The 14,588-nt window shown below is 43.2% G+C and overlaps 1 protein-coding gene across 2 annotated transcripts in view; it reads right to left on the bottom strand.

Annotated features, from left to right (window-relative positions):
• The window catches only part of Fermt2 (FERM domain containing kindlin 2), a 76,777-nt gene that overhangs the window by 44,685 nt on the left and 17,504 nt on the right, over positions 1-14,588 (bottom strand). For both annotated transcript variants that reach the window (XM_038309890.2, XM_038309891.2), the window contains exon 3: positions 6,318-6,551. In XM_038309890.2, coding sequence (XP_038165818.1) covers positions 6,318-6,551 — 234 coding nt within the window. The remainder of the gene's footprint in view (positions 1-6,317; positions 6,552-14,588) is intronic.

Raw genomic sequence — 14,588 nt, 5'->3', positions numbered from 1 at the left:
ATGAGATGTAAAGGAAGATTCTGGCAAGTTTCCGCTTCACTCATCAGGACAGCTGGGAAGAATGCTCAACAGACCCTACCCTGAAGGGGGCCTGTCCTGGGAAAGGAACCTCGAGAGAGAAAATGCCTCCATCAGACTGGTCTGTATGCAAGTCTGTGGGGCACTTTCTTGATTGACTGATATGGGCAGCCCAAGTCCTCTGTGGGCAATGCTGACCCTGGGCTGGTAACCTGTAGTTGTGTAAGGAAGCAGGCTGGGTGAACCATAAGAAGGAAGCCAGCATCCTCTATGGCTTCAGTTCTGGCTTCCTTGAGAGATAGGGTGTGACCTGAGGGCTGAGTGATATAGCCTTTTCCCCAGGTTGCTTTTGGACATGGTGTTTAATCACAGCAACAGAAACCCTAACTAATGCGGGGACCCCAAACAGGAGGCCAAGTCCACAGCTGAGGGGTGGAAGGGCCTTGTCCTTGGAGACAGGTTAACTAATCACTTCAGTTTCCTCCTGTAACGTCTCAGGATGTGAAAACGGAAACCTTACTCAAAACACAGTTCAACTTGGACTTCTAGTACTTACAGCCAAAATAAACTTATAAAGAACAAAAAAATATGAGAAAAATATTTTGAAAATAAAGTAACATAATAAGAAACATAAAGTAACAAGAATGAGAAAAATAATTTGAGAATAAAGTAACAAGAAGCACTAAATAATTTGCAGACTACAGAAACAAACTCTTCGCGGGTAGAAACAAGTATAAGGAGCTGGAGAGATGGCTCAGCAGTTAAGAGCACTGACTGCTCTTCTAGAAGACCTGCGTTCAATTCCCAGCACCCCCATGGCAGCTCAGAATTGCAATTCTGACATCCTCACACAGACAGGCAGGCAAAGCAGCAATGTACATAAAACAAAAATAAATTATTTTAAAAAGAAACAATCAGAGTATAGGGCAACGATCTGCCTGATTCTCTCCAGGAGACCCTCCAACCTGCTCCACTGTCATTGTACAAGTGTCTCTACCAAATACAGGTACTTCCCCGGGGGCAGGGCAGAAGGGAATATGGGAGTGGGTTGGCATGTGCCTAATGACATCACTAGCGGGCAGACCTGAACACCAACGTTAACGCACTGTGAGCACAGAATACTGTCAGACTGGGTGCACATTCATGAAGTCGGCACACCAGTATACAGGTTAGATAAAGAACTCAACATTCTCTGCCAATGATGTTTGTTTAAAAAAGGAAGAGGTAAGCCAGTCAGCATCATTAAATCATTACACGGAATTTTTGTATGAGTTAAATTACAGAAGAAATCTTTTTACCAATTTTGAAAACAAACAAAGACACCTTGGAAAGGTGAACACTGTCAGTGTTCAGTAAAATAAGATAATTTCCCACTCGGTCTGGGGTCGTCTGTACCGCTAACCTTTCAGGAGCTGGTGTCCTTCACAACCCTCTGGGCTCTGGTACTAACTGCACTGGTAACACTGGCCGCATCATTTTCCTTCCTTTTGATTCTACTTCTCTTACAGAAATCAAGAGCCAGAAGAATGAACCCAGAAGAGTTCAACTAATGAAACCACAGTGACCAGCACTTAAGTGAATTCATTTAATTTGAGGAAAATTACTCGGCTTGAATATTAAATGACTAACAGGAGAAAATCATTCCCAGGAGTAGTTACGAAGTGATTTCAGTGTTTGGTGTCCAGTGTGGAAAGATGAACAGAGTGTCTCCAAGTAAGTTAGCTCAGGATGGGCCAGCTCTTCCCACACAAGGCCAACAGAGGATACACCTCATGCAGATCCATTCAACTCTGCCTTGTAATCCAAAGGCAGCCAGACAGCAGCCAAGCAAGGCAGCCTGGCTGTACTCCAATACAAGTTTACTTATAGACAGGGGAATTCAGATCCCTATACTTTCCATGTATCTCAAGTATTTAGCTTTTAAAACCACTAAAACATACAAAATCCTAATCATAATTCACTCATAAATGATACAAATGTAGACAGGCAGTTTTGGCCACCAGATTTAACAACAGTGAATCGAATAAGCACACTTTCCTTTCCAATCCACACACTAATATTTTATAGTATTTACACTTTTAAACAAGAAGAACAATCTTCAATTACTACTTATAAGATAAGGTAAACATGGAGTTATTGAATTACTTAAAGCCAAGCAGCTGCCTTAGTTATTTCTAGAACCAACCCTTAAGTCCAGAGTGATTTAATTTTATCTTTAAGTCCTAGCTTCTTCTGGGCTCCTCCATCCTGCAGATGCTATGGCTTGAGTATGGGATGTCTTCCACACTCATTCTCCAGCTGGAAGTGCTAAAAACACAGGTTGTGGAGCCTCTGGGACTAGGGCCAGGATGGCGTCTCTTGTCTCGTCCCAGAACGCTAATGCAGTAAGGAGGCTGCTAGTTAGTTCCCGGCTGCTTAGCCCCAAAATAATCACACAGAAACTGTATTAATTAAATCACTGCTTGTCCCATTAGCTCTAGCTTCTTATTGGCTAACCCTTACATCTTAATTTAACCCATCTCCATTCATCTGTTTATTGCCATGTAGCTGTGTCTTACTGGGTAAAGTTCCCAGCGTATGTCTTTGGTGGGGCTACAAGGCTTCTCTCTGACTCTGCCCTTCTTTCTCCCAGCATTCAATCCAGTCCTCCCCACCTAGCTCTGCTCCACCCCACCCTGCTCTGCTATAGGCTCAAAGCAGTTCTTTATTCAGCAAGGGTAATCACAGCATACAGAGGGAAATCCCACATCACTCTAAAAATAAGAAATTCTAGAACACGGGGCCAGCAAGTCAGATGTACACAGGTATTAGCAGTAATAAAGACTGTAAAGCAAAGACAAACATGCACAGTGCTGTATTCAGGAAGGTAGAGAAATGAAGTACAGAAACTTAATACCACCTACACTCACCGTCATTCACAACAAGAGAAAACGGAAGGAAGCACGGATGCCTAAGACATTTACAGGTAAGATGTAGTGACAGCACATGGTTGATAAAGAGGGAACATGAGCAAGCTAGGAAGTGTTCTAAAGTTAATCAGGGAATGTAGGATCATTGTTCTACATATGACACTGACTTCCGTGACCTCCATTTAATTACATTTTATGTATTTTCATGAATTAAGGTATTCGGCATAAAATATAGGTGAAAAGTTCCTAAACACAACAAAATGTTGTCACTGCTGTCACTCAGCACAACTAAAAGTCTAACTCACCACAGTAAGACAAGTGAGGGACAAGGGTAATTTACATAAAAAGTAAAGATATAAGTTAAGATTTAAGAGAGAACTCAGCAGTGACCGATGAGAAAAAAAGTAGGGCTAGAAATGCTCAGTGGGCACAGAAGCTGCTAAAACCAAGCCTAAGTCAGGCATGCTGGCACACATAATTCTAGCATTTAGAAATGTCCTAAAGAAAGAAAAAAAAATAGACACCAACCCTACTCTGAAACACAAAGATCCTAAGAAATACAGAAGAACATTTGCTGGAGCTTAGCCTCAGCAATGACCATTCAGATAAGATATAAAAACACTAAGCATAAAAATGAAAGATCTGTCTAGAAATGGCTCAGAAAAAAGGCAGAGGACTTGCCGGGCGGTGGTGGCGCACACCTTTAATCCCAGCACTCGGGAAGCAGAGGCAGGTGGATCTCTGTGAGTTCGAGGCCAGCCTGGTCTACAAGAGCTAGTTCCAGGACAGGCTCCAAAGCCACAGAGAAACCCTGTCTCGAAAAAGAGAAAAAAAAAATAGGCAGAGGACTTGGGTTCAATCCGCAGTCCCTACATGGCAGAAGGCTGGAACCAGCTCTGGAAGGTTGTCCTTTGACCTCTGTGTGTACATCATCATGACATTTGCTCCACTGTCACACACAAGCAATAAATAAATAAATTAAATTTTTAGAGCCACGTGTACACAATTTTAAACACAGTAACAAAAGAGCAAACTAGCTCACGTGTGGTTTGTGAAGGAAGTTGGAAGAATGACACTCAAGAATTTTACCTCTACTACTGTGACTGAAAAATGATGATCAAGGGGGCTGGAGAGAAGGCTCAGAGGTGGAGAGCACTGGCTGCTCTTCCAGAGGGCCCAGGTACAATTCCCAGCACCCACATGGCAGCTCACAGCTGTCTTAACTTCAGCTTTAGGGCTTTGACTGCCTCATATAGACATATATGCAGGCAAACACCAATGAATATAAAATAAAAATAAATTATTAAAAATTACTTTTAAAAAATGATAATAATTTTAAATAACCTAAATAATGGGAATTGGGTAATTGTTATATAATTTTTTTGTACTTTTCTGTGTTTCCATTTGCATTATTCCATTAAACATAATGAGTAATCTCAGAATCATTAGGTAAAAACAGAGCTATTAACCTGCCTATATCTCCCCCTCTGATACCCTAAATTCCTTGAAATGACAGCAAAAGCTGGGCAGTGGTGGCACATGCCTTTAATCCCATTACTCAGGAGGCAGAGGCAGGAGGATCTCTGTGAATTCGAGATCAGCCTTATCTCTACAGTGAGTTCCAGGAGAGGCTCCAAAGCCACAGAAAAACCTTGTCTCAACACTCCCCCCCCCCCAAAAAAAAGAATCAGGAGGTGGTGGTGCATGCCTGCACATCTTATCCCAGCACTCAGGAGGCAGGTGGATTTAAACCAGCCTGCCAGGATAGCCGGCACTGACACAGAGAAACTCTGTTCCAACAAACAAACAAACAAACAAACAAACAAGCAAACAAACAGATTCTTAAAAGGCCCAAAGTAGATAAGTAGATACTGACTTGATCAAAAGAGCCTCTATCAGAACAACAAAAACAGGAAATGGAGAATCCGTGCCACAAACCAAGAAACTCAGGAGCAAGAAGCTCTGTACTGAGTGCGGCACATCCAGCCCAGACTTGCTTGCAGGTGCCTGAGACAACATAGGAGCATCTGCTGAGGAATTAATGAGGCCTGGGCATTCTGAAGCCATCCCAACTGAAAACTTGTCAACATGCTAAACAGAAACTAAACCTCATTGCAGTGAGTGAAACAACCTCAATGTCCACTGACAGGGAACTGATACTAGTACAATTGCACACAATTATTATAAAAAAGCAAATTGTAGTTTAAAAAATAATACATATAATGGGGCCAGGGAGATGGGTTAGTGGTGGGTAAGCCCACCTGCTGTACAAGCATGAGGCCATGAGTTCGAATCCCCAGCACCCATCTAGACAGCTGGCAGAGACTGCAGTCTCTGTGTGCTGGGGAGGGTAGACACAGGACTGGCTACTGGGGCCTGCTGGCTGCTAGCCTAGCTCTAGATTTGAGAGACACCGTTTCAGAGAAATAGGGCAGAAAAAGTAGGACAACCAACATCTTCCTATCTTTACACCTGTGAAGACTTCCAAACCTGCATGTGTACATGCCACACACCACACGTAAACACATCACACAGAAAATAGCCTTGAACGTGTGAATGTGTAACAAATCAAACTGTAGACCTGAGTCACTTTCGGAAAGGGGCCATTTACTGTGTGTCTGCAGTCTTGATTCTGTTCTAACAGCATGCTCATGAATTACTAGTATCACCTAGAAATGCAACATATACATAAAAGAATTCTGGTTCCAGTCAGAACTAAAATCTGGAGAATCATCAAATATTTCTAAGAATTATGTGCTAGCAGGAATGACGAAAATTCACATTTTCTCTGATGATTAAATGCTTCCTGTCATACATCATAACCAGGTCAGCCAAAGTGAAAAGCAATTCACATCTTGTTTCTGAAAGCCCAGGGTATTCACACCGGGTGAGGAAGAATCCTCACAGTTTCCTTAGGAGCAGGCAGACCTTCGTCAAAGGAAGTGATGCCATCTCTGAATTACTAAACTCAAAGTGATTTACGTGAAGGAAACACTGGAGAACCACAGCCCTCTGAAAATAATGCCTGCTCCCTTCCCCTCCCCAGCAGACAACGCTGTTGGGGCTGAAGGTGCAGTGCAGGGGAAAACCATATGTCTTGCATACACTGAGGCCCAAGGTTCAATCCCCACTACTGTCAAAGAATAAAAGTTATCAGAAAAAAACTTTTATATAATAAGAAACATGATATGATTCTAATCAGGGAAAAAAATCTAATTCTTCCTGTTCCTTCTTAACCCAATACTTCTTTATCTAAAATTAACACTAAAAACTATACAAATGATAATTTCAAATACAGATGCATACAGAGTTTATCTTAACCCCACCCCAAGGTAAGCTCACCACTGTGTCAGTCAAGCGTGCCCCACACTCTAGGGAGGCGGAACTTACTGAAAGTCTTGCAGATGTCCGACACTGCTTTGAAGACTCGGTCCGAGAAATTCACTTTCACCTTCACGTACTTCATGTTGGGAAGCTGTAGCCGGAGCAGCTTGTGCTGGGGTGTGAACTGAAGTTTGGCATCTGCCTGGATGCCATACTTATCCAAGGTCCAATGTGTCTTAAGCAGCCAAGTTCTCTTCTTTTCCCACCAGAGAGCATGGTCAGACCAATCCTTTTTTACATCTATAAACAGCAAACAGTAAACAACAACAACAAAAAAGCTTTAAAAAAATCACAGACTAGCAGGAGAGAAATTAAAGACAGAAAACAAAACCTGAGTACTTTAAGAAAAATAAATACTAGAAAACTAAACTGGGTACTTAAGAAAAACAAGAGACTGTTAGTGATAGGCGCAAAAAGTACAAATGGCAGAGAAAACACTTTCTTTGCTCTCAAAACTCAGTGTGTGCACACCAAGCCAAAGAAAAACACCCAGGGTCAATCAGACAGACCACTGTGGAGACAAAGAGTCCTGGGACTGAAATAGGAAAGATTAATAAAAACTGAGTGGCAGATTTGGAATTCAGCTTTGAAGAACAGGTAACAGAATTCCTATAATATACATGAAACGGTTCATTTGAAGCTACACACATGTGAAGGTGGGCTGGAGAGGTAGCACTTGTTACACATGGGCTCCAGGGGAATCTGAGGCCTCTGGCTTCTGTGGGCACCAGTACTCATGTGTACATACACCCCCAAATAGCTAAAATAAAATAAAAGTCTTAAGAAGAAGAAATAAAAATAATGTGTTAAGGGCTGGAGAAATGGCTCAGAGGTTGAGAACACTGGTTGCTCTTCCAAGGGACCCACATGGCAGCTCACAGCTGTCTAACTCTAGTTCCAGGAGATCTGACATCATCATACAAACATACATGCAGGCAAAACACCAATGTACATGAAATAAAAATAAATAAATAAATGTGTTAATACAGTAAGGGTAGGAACATGGATGGGGAATCAAAGTGAATGAGTGAATCAAAGTGACACTCTAGGTGAAGAAAGCGTGGAAAGAACTCCAAAACAAATGTGAACAGCCTGCAGCCTAAACACGTTTTCCCAAACATCCTGAGGAAGGTAACTCAGAACTGTCACAGTTTCTATTGCTGTGACAGAATAAAAATCAGGACCAAAATTGGCTCAGGGAAGAAAGGGTTTATTCCGGCTTACAACTCTCAGGTCACACTCCATCACTGAGGGAGGTCAAGGCAGGAACTATAAAGCAGAGGCCATGGAGGAGGGCTGCTGACTGGCCTGCTCCCCATGACTGGCTTACTCTGCACAAGGGTGGCACTGCCCACAGTGAGCTGCCCCTTCTACATCAACCGTCAATCAAGAAAATACCTTACTATAGGCCAATCAGATGAAGGTATTTTCTGAATCAAGATTCCCTATTCCCAGATATGTCTAGGTTTGTGACAAGTTGACAAAACCAAGCAGGACAACAATCACACAGCCTGGGAGCACGAGAGTCGGCTCAGTATTTAAGAGTACTGACTGCTCTTTCAGAGGACCGAGGTTCAATTCCCAGCACCCACATGGCAGCTAACAACTGTTTGTAACTCTAAGATCTGACACTCTCACAAAGAGATACATGCAGGCAAAATACCAATGTACGTAAAATAAAAAAAAAATAAAAAGCACACAGCCCAAGTTTTTTCTTTGAACATATTTCAGTACAAATATACAGAAAGCATTAATATCTACAAACTGTTTTTAGCAGCTTCAGAAACCAAATATATGGGCTGGAGAGATGGCTCAGTTGATAAAGGCACTGGCCGCTCTTCCAGAGGACCTGAGTTCAATTCCCAGCAACCACATGGTGGCTCACAACCATCTGTAATAGATCTAGTGCCCTCTTCTGGCCTGCAGGCATACATGCAGACAGAACACCGTGTACATAATAAACAATCTTAAAAAAAAAAAAGAAATCAAATACATGATACTTGGCTACAATCAGATAAGGAACACAGTAACAGTAAATCTGTAAGAGGAAGACATGCACCTAACTTCAGCTAGTGTTTATAGTACTATCTAAAGAAAAGTCTTTCCAGACCAACTGTATATTAAGCTTACTATATGGCAAAAAAGGGAGACATGATTTTAAAAAGCAAGAAAACAAGCAAACAAGTGTTCTAGAGGAAGAAAGGGCCAAACCAAAGAGAACTCAGCACCACCAACCTCAAAGAAACATCCTTACAAATAAAAATGGCTGAGACACTCGGAGAAGCTCTTGCTAGCAACCAGCAGGACTAGTATAAAGGGGAGGACACAGTGCCGTGGCCCAGCTCCCAACTCCCTGCTAAGGATCCAGCCATACTTTATAGCAGTGGAGATACAGTCTCTTTTATATGACAGTTGATAAATGTTATCTTATTCAAAGCAAAGATGATTCTCCAAGTTATTTCCCCATCAAACTGTCAATCACATTATTTATTTATTTTCTTGTTTTTATATCCTAACCGAAGCTTCCCCTCCCTTCCCTCTTTTTCAGTGCCTCCTCTTTGTCAATTGAATTTAATAAAAAGGTTTTATTCAATATTTGTTGTGCACAGTCCAGTCAATCACAGCGCGGAGAGCTCACCTGCAAACACATGTGGAACTGTGGTCTTGCAGCAGCCCTGTTACACATGTAGGTTTCATGTCTTATTTTCCAGCACAAAATCTGACAACTTTTGGAAGTACCAAGTTCTGAACTAGCTTAGAGCAGACAGGCTTTTTTATATATAAAGAGTTCTGGTCACGCATGCTTCTTTTCTCTTTAGGAACAGATTATGCTGATCAGGGAAAAGCTGAGCTGAGCCAGTTTATCTGTAGGAAGATATACAATCCTTCCTTCCCACACCTCTACCCAGGCGCTTCTGTAAAGATGCCTGTGACAACATCATCATTAAGGAAATGAAGTCAGGTATTTCCAGCAAGCAAAAGAAAGGTGGGAAGGCTGGAATAACAGTCATCCTGGGGCTAAAGGAATGGCTCAAGCATTAAGGGAACTTGTTGCTTTTTTGCAGAGAATCTGAGTTTGATTCCCAGCACCCACATGACAGCTCACAGAGATCTGTAACTCCAATTCCAGGGGATCTACTGATCTCTTCTGGCCTCCTTGTGTACCAGGAATGCCCATGGCATACATACATACACATGCAGGCAAACATCCATACACATAAAATAAATAAATAGATCTTTTTGAAAAAGTCACCGAGTCAAGCAGTGGCAGTGCATGCATGTCTTTAACCCTAACACACAGGAGACAGAGGCAAGTGGATCTTGGTGAGTTGAGTTTAAGTACAGCCTGGTCTACAAGGAAAAATCCTGTATCCAAACTCCCAACATAAATGAACTATTAATTAAATTTTAGAAAGCATTCTAATTCCAAAAATCCAGAAGATCTGGGTTCCTCCAAAGGTGATTTACTTATGGAGTAGGGGAGGGGCCCACTGCAGAGAAGGAGTGAAGCAGCTGCAGGGGGAAGAAAAAACGGCCAGTGAGTTGGCTGACTAACCAGTGTGGACAACTGCAGTCCATTCCTTCTGAGAACTAACCCGGGCTTGGTATTTCTCCACTTGCTAGGTTAAACACTGTTCTGGTGTCATTCAATGCCCCGAACTTCCTGGCTACCTCTCTAGTGGCCTAGGCCGTGTACTCCACAGGCACACACAGGCACACAGCAAGTCCAGAACTCTCTGTGCTGTAGCAAAAGAAGTTGTCGGCATGTCAGGAATCTGTCCACACAGCTGACAGTGAACTGGGAGTGGGGGTGGCTCCTCAGCACCTGCTACCAGCCTGACATGAATGCTGAGTGATATCAAGTGCAGCTGCCTGACAGGGCAGCAGGGCAGAAGCGGGGCTTTCAGCTGTAACAAAGGAGAAACTCAACAATGTCAAATGTGGTCCCGAGTAAGTGCTTAAGAGTGAGCGCGGCCTGAGGAGAAGCAATCTGAAATAGAAGCTACACATACATTTAGACTGAGAGGCAACTTGCTCCAGACCACAAAAGTTACGAGTGGTCAGAAAGTACACTTTTGAAGTAAGAAACACCCCAAATAAGATATAAAGCTAAAGGTGGAGAACTATGGATGGCTCTTTTGTGTCCCCAGGAACTAAGAATGGGTTCCAGTGTCCACAAGAACAGGGCCACACTCATCTGTTCAGACACAATGACTGTATCTGCCTTTAACATCAATGGCATCCTGACAGACAAGCTGTGGCCCTCCAGACCTGAAGGGCAGTGCTGTCTGGACTGTCTGTGAGCTCTCCACACAAGCAGTTAGAGGAGACGTCATCAGATTAGAATACACTGAAATCTCATGTCCCCTCCCCATGGACTATACCCTGAAACTGAGAGTTAGAATAAACCTAGCCTCTGTTAAGAAAGAAAGAAACCCACTTCCACAAAACCCTCGACTCTGCAGCAGCTGGTCTTCAGACTGGGCCCAGGGCACAAACACTCTCTGATGCCCATTTTCCTCGTTTCCCTGTTTCCCATCAGACACACAGCACACTGTTACAAAGGTCTGAGAGGCACAGCTCACACTGGAACATGGAAATGCAACAGGCCTGTTTATAGATCCCAAGTTGACTGCTGTTCTTCCTTCGAAGCTTGCTGACCTGGCTCTTCCATGAGGGAGCATGATAAACACAGACAAGGACAACAAGTAATACAAGGACGGGAAATCCTGTGTGGGCGCTATTCACCCACCTTACAATAGACACTCTCACCTATGGCAAGGCAGGCGGGACCAATGTGCTTTATCCACAAGAAAAGGACCTAAGCTGGGTGGTAGTGGGCAGGCCTTTAATCCCAGCACTATGGAGGCAGAGGCAGGCAGATCTCTGTGAGTTCGAGGCCAGTCTGGTCTACAAGAGCTAGTTCCAGGACAGGCTCCAAAGCTACAGAGAAACCGTCTTGAAATGCTCCCCTGTCAAAAAAAAAAAAAAAAAGAAAAAGAAAAAAGAAAGAAAAGAAAGAAAGAAAGAAAAAGAACCTGATCTTAGGGGAGGGAGGGCATATGTAGCGCACCTAATCTCAGTCTTGTGGGGGGAGAAACAGACATTCGGCTGGAGCTCCCTGGCTAGCCAGTCTTGTTAGTCAGTGAACTTCCGGTTCAGTGAGAAACTATCCAGAAAAACAAGGTGAAGAGAGATGGAGGTCAAGAGTGGTGGTGCACACATTTAATTCTGGGACTTGGGAGGCAGAGGCAAACAATCTACACAGAGAATTCCATTCCATAGTAGCTAGGGCTACATAGAGAGACTGTCTTAGTTTGGGTTACTATTGCTATGATGAAACACCATGATGACCAAAATCAAGCTGGGGAGGAAAGGGCTTATTTGGCTTTCACTTCCACATCCACAGTCCATCACCAAAGGAACTCAGGACAGGAACTAAAAAAAGATGGGATCCTGGAGACAGGAGCTGATGCAGAGGCCATGGAGGGTGCTGCTTACTGGCTTGCTTCCCATGGCTTTGCTCAGTCTACTTTCTTACAGAACCCAGGGCCCTCCTCCATCAATCACCAATTAAAGAAAATGTTCTAGAGGCTTGTCTGCAGCCTGAAATTATGGAGGCACTTTCTCAATTGGGGCTCCCTCCTCTCTGATGACTAAAGCTTGTGTCAAATTGGCATAAAACTATCCAGGACAGAAATTTGTTTCAAAGAAAAATAAAGGTGACAGAAGACACTTGACATTGTATCTGGAATGCATGCAGCAGCATCCAGCATGAGGGCAAACATGCACATGCACACACACACTGACATCAACTTCTGGTACACATATGTATACATGCACACGTACATGTGTGTATGTGTGCACACGCACACACAGACACACACACACCAAAAAGAAAAAGGTGTTGGAAGGTGGATAGAAGGGGAATTGTGTAGCCTGGAGCATATATTGAAACAGTGGACGCTCTGGTATTACAGGAGTGTGCACTACAGCATCTGTGGAGCTCCAGAGACAATTTACAAAATCAAGGGTTCACCTTTCTGTGGATTCCCATTATCACAGAGCATCCCCATCACCTCCAGGCACTCTTAAGGACAATAGGCTACCAGCCTAGTCCAAGGTATTCATCACCATTGCTACAGAGTATCAACCAGCATGTGTCAAACAATACATTAACAAGCATCTCTTAACCTGTGTGCCAAAAGGCACTGTTCCAACGCTAGAGAAGGTCGGTGGCACCTGAAGGAGGTTAATGACCAGGTGGCTGTTGTCGGCAGGCACAGATTCCTAGCAGCCGGAGCCTTGTTTGCTGTAGAAAGTTGTCCAGGTTTTACTGTGTGCATGAGATAAGTGATTTAGTGACTTTTAGTCTGGTCAGTATTGTAACCTTCAAAGTAGCATTTTAAAAAAATGCTTTTAAGTCTAAGCAATTTTTAAAAATACTGATGCCTAGACCCATCTGCAAACCAGAGTTATTCTGTCTGTGGGATGATGTCTATATTTGTTTTGAGTTTTGTCAAAACAGGTCTGGAACTGGTTTTAAGCAGGGGGACTTGTGCTTCATAATAATAAACTATAATAGTGTTCACCGAGAGGGTGCAAAGTGAACAAGAGCCCAGAAATGAACTGAATACTGATGGCTGGGCGGGGGCACAGCAACGAGAAAGACAGTGGCTTTGATGAGATGGTGAGGGGCAGAGCAACAGGTGACAGGAAAGGGATGGCAGGTCCAAGGAGCCCTTTAGTTTGGGTTTTCAGAAGGAAAAGTCACTACAACGTTACTGTAACTGAGTGGATGACCGTGGAGCATCTGGCTCCTTATGGCAGCAGCCAATCCCATCTACCCTAATCATGAAGACAAAACAAGGCTTCACATCCATGGAGAGCCTGAGAATGACACACTAACTGACAAGCACCGACACAGACAAGCATAAGAGCCAATGCACGTCAGAAGCGTGAGTCAGGGAGAGGGAGGTTTACCTTGCTGACAGGCTTCTCACTGAGAAAGGGGGACTCACAAAACAGGTTTCTAGGAAAGACAAATCAAGCTACCAAGCTGTTGTTATTTTATTACTGCTTTATATAAAAGAACTTGCTTTTCAAAGATTGCGCTCAGTATGGTAAATGACTAGATGTCTCCAGATAGAAGAAAGGTTTATGTAAGTTGTAAAAGTCTATGGAAGTGATTTAAGGTGTGTAAAAAACTGAGATTTAAAGATTATACATATGGCATTAAGTCTTCAAAATTCCAAGTTTTAACATTAATTAATGGAGTTCTGATAGACTGTTAATCTGGTCTTGGTAACCAAAGCACTGGCTACTATGATAGCCACAGGCTCAAAAGTTTTCATTTTCTTGGGTTGTAGATTTCTAAATAGACTTAAAAGTGCTTCTCTTTGTGCTGAAAACATCTCTGCTCTCTATACAGCCAGCCCTCAGGATAGGACATGCTTTTACCAGAGGGCCATCTTTTGGGTCCTCAAGCTCTTCCCTGCTGAGAAATTCTTACTACAAATGAATGTTTATGCTTCTACTATGTTGGTAACTTTTCAGGCTTTGTTTTGCTATGGCTCAATGGTGTGAGCCTATTCCAGCTGTTAATTGCTTATTCTACAAAGAGGATTTCAGTGCATGCTAAGATCATGCTAAGACTTTCTATCCATAAAAATATATATGTCTCAAAAGATTCCCACTCAGTTGACAGACAACATCCAGGAATCAACTGCAGAGCCCACCAGTAAGCCCGAATCATGATGAAAACCAGTGTGAACCAGTCCGGCCAATGTGATTTGCACCTTGTTTCTTCACGCTTGGTCCAGATGCTTCTGATGGAATTTCCATGTTTCCTGCCATTAGTTGACTCCCCTCCCCCTCCCCACCTTTGACCAGCATTCCAGCCTTTCTGGGCCCTCTCCAGCTGTGAAGCAGTCAGAGATTATCCTTTATCATCAACAAAAGGCTGAAATGTCTGGTCTAAAGGAAACTCTAATTCCCCAAAGCCCACTTCCTTGTGAGTAGGGACTGAGAGAGCTGGTGGTCGTTAGCACTGTCTTTGATATGTTGATAGGCATCAAAGATACATGTCAATGAAGAGCCATATATTTCCCTTCTGCCAGAGGTAAGGGAAGTGACTCCTTTTGGGTGACGGGAACCTGTTTCATAAGTTCCTGAGGAATGCTGGCCTTTATTTAGCCACCAGAAATCCTTCTAGAGCACAGTTTGAATTGGGTCAAGGCTGGCATTTCTGGACATATGCACTGCCCTTGGAGTTTC

This window comes from Arvicola amphibius, chromosome 13, assembly GCF_903992535.2.
Source record: "Arvicola amphibius chromosome 13, mArvAmp1.2, whole genome shotgun sequence".
Taxonomy (NCBI): Eukaryota; Metazoa; Chordata; class Mammalia; order Rodentia; family Cricetidae; genus Arvicola; species Arvicola amphibius.
Note: the sequence above shows the minus strand (reverse complement) of the source record. Positions and strands in the feature narration are given on the sequence as shown.